This window comes from Merops nubicus, unplaced genomic scaffold (genome assembly GCF_000691845.1).
Source record: "Merops nubicus isolate BGI_N331 unplaced genomic scaffold, ASM69184v1 scaffold31236, whole genome shotgun sequence".
Taxonomy (NCBI): domain Eukaryota; kingdom Metazoa; phylum Chordata; class Aves; order Coraciiformes; family Meropidae; genus Merops; species Merops nubicus.
Genome location: NW_008613425.1, coordinates 1 through 4,700, shown reverse-complemented (window position 1 = coordinate 4,700; position 4,700 = coordinate 1). Strand labels below are relative to the sequence as shown.

Genomic DNA, 4,700 nt, shown 5'->3' with positions numbered 1-4,700 from the left:
GGGAGGGAGCTGGAAGGTCATCCTGTTCCAGCCCCCCGCCATGGGCAGGACCCCCCCACTACAGCAGGGTGCTCCAAGCCCCATCCAGCCTGGCCTTGAACACCTCCAGGGATGGGGCATCCACCACCTCCCTGGGCAACCTGTGCCAGGGTCTCACCACCCTCACCGTGAAGAACTTCCTAATGGCCTTTCCAGCCTCTCAGGTGAGATTTGGAGGTTTTTGTCCAGGTGTAGAGACTCACTACACCCCCCTGCATGCACCAACAAATCCATTGCCAAACACTCGTTACCTCCAGTGCTCCCAAATTTATTTGTGTTTCCTCTCCCCCTGCTCTCTACAAGGTCACAGACAGAAATGCAGCACGCACCCTGTGGTGTTTGTTACAAGGAGACATCACCCTGTCACCATGGAATGTAAGCTAATAGGAGAGAAAATGAGTTTTTTTACAAATTGGCTTGATCAACACATTTATTTTTGTGGCTGCTGTTGGGGGTACAAAGGCTTTGAGTGTAAAAGTGATTTACAGGGGACAGTTTTAACACCTCATCGAAGAGGATGGGCTTTTATATTATATGGGATTTATACATTTTTAGATTTACACATTTTAAAATTTCTATGGGGAATGATACTGCTGAAATCAAGAGCTAGATCATATCCTTTAAAAGCATCAGAAGACCAAGGTTTAGTTTTCACACTTGTGTATTTGAAATGTTACATTTAAATGTTATTCAGAAGAACACTAAAGTTACAAAATACAATAATCTGAGTCTGAAATAGTAAAAATAGGGAGCCTGTGTCTTCGTTAACAATGAATAAATATAACATTTAAATAGCTGCAACATACCAAATACTTATGCCTTAAATAAAAAAAAAAATAGATTAATCTCTCTCAATTTTTTAGAAGTCACTTAGTGCTGCTGGAAGCTTCTAAATTACAAAGCTGGAGGCTGACAAATATACAGGATAGAAAATGACAACAGAGTGTTGACAACACTCATCTCACACCTTCTGCCCGAGGCTTAACAGAACCTAGTTCAGACTTTGTGGTTTTGGGCAACGGCAGCAAAAAGGACTCTTCAAGTTTAGGACTTGACAGTGGAGGGGAAAATAAAGGGATTTTACTCGACTATATCCCCCCAAAACAGGGTGAAAGACGCAGACCCTGACACCCACTGCCCCAGCACACAATTGTTTAGGCTGCCAGCTTCAGTGCACGGCACAAAAATGGATAGAGGGTATTTCACTAATATCATCTATTATTGTTTTAGCTCGAGAACCCCTCGAGGGGAGGTCTGTAGCTGCAGTACACAGGCCACACCACCAGGACAGATTTCAGCCAGCTTCCCATTACTCCTTGGGCTTGAACACGTACTCCCTCATCATGGAATACAACACACCTAGGAGGCAATACCAGCACAGTGAGAAAGCTGGGTTAAACAGGGAATAACAGCTTCCAAATCTAACAATAAGGGATGCTCTGAACAACAGAACTGTTTCCCTTCCTCTTTTTTTATAACGAGGATGAACGCTGCAGAATTTTTCATATCAAGTGGATAGGAAAATAGACTGGATATAAAAATGCAGATCCCAGTTCTAGTGTTCAGCTAAAGTCAAGATTTTCTGTTGCACGTCCTGCAGGCAGACTGTTCTTACACATACACATGGCAGCAATACTTAGAGGAGACCTGAGATCTACACATCTCAGTGTGTTCAGGGACACAATTCCAGTCCCACAGGCAATAACTATATAAAATATAATCCCACAATATACATAATGTGATTTCCCAACACATTAAATTCAGAAAGGGTAACAAAGGAACGTATCAACACCAGATAGATGGCTGTTTTTTTTTCTTTGCACCTGCAGAACCTCACAGGCTTCTCCCATCTAGAAGCAGGAACTTCCTCTCAAAGTGAGCAGTCTATTGTTCAATATATGTCCTTAACAATCACATTATTCTAGAATTGTTACCAGTAACAACCACAACAGCCTGAAACATGATGACCTGGCCACTTCCACCCCCGGGATACTTCAGGCACCCTGGAGTTTGCAGCAGGAGCAGCAGCCTCCCCCCTGCTGGGTACCTACCACAGGTTATGGCTCCCACAACGAAGCCCTGGGCTGCCACACGCATGTGAATCAGGTGGAGGGACATCTTCATCTCCCCTCTGTGCTTCAGCCTGTACAGCCCGTAGCCGACCACCACGGCGAAGCCAGCCATCCCTGCAAGGCAAGGGAGGTGTCCTCAGGCACCCAGGTCTCTGGAGTGATCCACTTAAATACCCCAGGAATAATCCCATTTTGGTCTAATCCCTCTGTTTCTGGGGAAATGGCAAATCTTGGTCTGTCTGCTGTTCTCAAGTGTCACCTCATGCAATCAGAGTCGTGCTGGTTGGAAAAGAACTTTCAGGGCATTGAGTCTGTTCCCCCAGCAGTGCCAGGTCCCCACTGCCCCGTGTCCCTCACCCCACATCTCCACAGCTTGGGAACCCCTCCAGGGGTGGGGACTCCACCACTGCCCTGGACAACCCTTGCAGACAAGACATTGCTCCTCAGGCCCAACCTCAGCCTCCCCTGGTGCAACTTGAGGCTGATTCCTCTTCTCCTGTCCCTTGGGAGCAGAGCCCGACCCCCCCCTGGCTCCAACCTCCTGTCAGGAACTGTGCAGAGCCAGAAGGTCTCCACACCCAAACCAGAGAAGACCAAGAGATTTCCACCAGTGTTAAAAAGCCACAGCAGCAGCTCCAGGTAGCAGAGCTTCTCTGATACTTTTCAGAATGCCCAAGTGCTGCCTGGACCCTCTTTGCTCACACCTGAGAACAGCCTCAGCTGCAGCTCAGACCCTCAGCCTGCAGGCACACCCTGACGTGCCCCCCAGCCTGCTGAGGGTGCTCTTTGGGGGTTGTCCATTCGTCCAGCTTTCAGGACAAGTCCTATGTCACTCCTCCTGTGCTGTGAGGACAGAGGATTGAAGGCTGTAAAGTTGTAAACCTTCAATTTGCCAGTGTACAATCCACATCATACCTTTGTTTAAATACCAATTAAGAGTTTCAGGGCCTTCAAACTCACTCTGACAGAAGCCAAAAGTAAATTCTGCCTAAACGTGCTCGGAAGAACCCGAAGTTGCCGAGTTTGGAGCACGCCTTAGCAGGCTGGGGAGCAAAGTCCTGTGAGCCCTGACAGCAGTGACGGCATCTGCTGGCAAACCCCCAAATGGTTCACCCCAGGCGACCTTCCTGCACCCCCTCGTAGGCAGCTGGGCACCAAACCGTGCCCTCAGCTGCTCCTGGTGGCAGGAAACTTCTCCTCATCCTCCCTCTCCTCGGATTGTGTTAGTTTGAGAGTCCCTTTGCAGTAATCACAAAGTTGCCAGGGACTGTTCTCCAGAACTGCTGTCGAACGCCTCAGTGTCACCCAAACGTGGCTTTTTAAGCTCACCTCAACAGCCTTCCAGGGTTTATTTGGTTTGGATTTTTTTCTGGGGAGAAATTGCAGGTTCTGAGCTTCCTATTTAAGCTAAGACCTCATTTTTTTCCCTGTTTCTTGCAGAATACTGCCCCAGGCAGAAGTGTTGCTGTCACCACACACCAGGAAGTAATTCCAAAATAATCTCCTGCTCCCAGTAAACTGTTGAGGGCATTTATTGGCTGTGAAGAGGGGGACACACAGACCCACACTGCTGCACCCCTCCCCTCACCGATGGGTACAAACGGCGTCTCCTTGAACTTCCTGAGCAGCTTCGACGTCTGGCTGGTGTCACTCTCATACTCAGGGAAAACGGGTTCCTGACCGGGTGACATGGTGCCTGTGAAGACACAGAGGCTCCCTTCAGGTCTCAGGAACACCAGGTGAAGAGAACCTTTAGGAAAACAAACCCCCCTGTGTATTCCACCCACGCAGCGAGGGACGAGCACATGCATGAGCTACACACAGGTGACTGAACCCAAGGGAAGCCTTGGGAAGCAAGATCATCACATATTGGACGACAAGATATAAAAAAAAGCAGTGAAGCAACAAATTTCTGCCTTCTGTTTTCACAGCATTACAGATCTCAGCCCCTCAAACCCTCCCAGGCAGCGAGAAGCCCCCAAAAGCTTCGGCCAGTGCCCCTGCCTCCTCTTTCAGGACTTCCATCCTCCACCACACGGCCTTGCTTTCACAGACCACTGCCCAGCAGCAGCTCTGCCCTCGGGGGAGCTCAGCCCCCCTCTCACTCCCCACCACGGCCTCGCCCACCTCACTCACCGCTTCAGCGTGGCTGCGAGCTCCCGCCGGGGAAGGCCGAGTGTAAAATGGCCGCTGCCCAGGAGGAGGGACGAGCTCTGCAGCCCTCGACAGCCACAGCCTCCTGCGGGGATACACGAGAAGGGTCAGGAGAGTTCCCACTGCGGCCCAGCGGATTGCTCACCTGCCCCAAGAGCACCAAACCAGCAAGGCCACCCGCCTGTGACAGGGACAGCAGGACGCCGAGACCCGTGTTCCTCCACATCACCCTTCAACCAGCGCCCGCTTCTGCCAGCACAATTAGCTTAGGGACCCCGCAGAGGTCTCTGCCGGAAAGATCTCGACTAGGTTCCACCAGCACCCCCAGCAGCAGAGCACAGCTCGGCCTCACGTGGGACTGCTCCAAGCGCTTGAAATAAGCCACCAGGAGTTTCATTTCGGCTGACAGAGAAGATCCCCTGCGCAGCCTGCTGA

At 50.3% G+C, this 4,700-nt stretch overlaps 1 protein-coding gene across 1 annotated transcript; it reads right to left on the bottom strand.

The window, feature by feature from the left end:
* Positions 1-1,348: 1,348 nt before the first annotated feature.
* Positions 1,349-3,802, bottom strand: LOC103774496 (HIG1 domain family member 1A, mitochondrial-like). Its single transcript, XM_008941907.1, has 3 exons — positions 3,700-3,802; positions 2,091-2,225; positions 1,349-1,398 (listed from the first exon to the last, which is right to left on the bottom strand). Exons 1-3 carry the CDS (start codon positions 3,800-3,802, stop codon positions 1,349-1,351), a joined length of 288 nt encoding a protein of 95 aa, XP_008940155.1.
* Between the last annotated feature and the right edge of the window lie 898 nt (positions 3,803-4,700).

What these genes read in the sequence shown, in the direction of transcription:
- LOC103774496 (XM_008941907.1), bottom strand. Translation starts at nt 3,802, where the DNA reads ATGTCACCCGGTCAGGAACCCGTTTTCCCTGAGTATGAGAGTGACACC. An exon ending in GACGCCGTTTGTACCCATCG is followed by an intron (nt 2,226 to 3,699) that starts GTGAGGGGAGGG and finishes CTTGCCTTGCAG; the next exon opens with GGATGGCTGGCTTCGCCGTG. An exon ending in TGTGGGAGCCATAACCTGTG is followed by an intron (nt 1,399 to 2,090) that starts GTAGGTACCCAG and finishes ATTGCCTCCTAG; the next exon opens with GTGTGTTGTATTCCATGATG.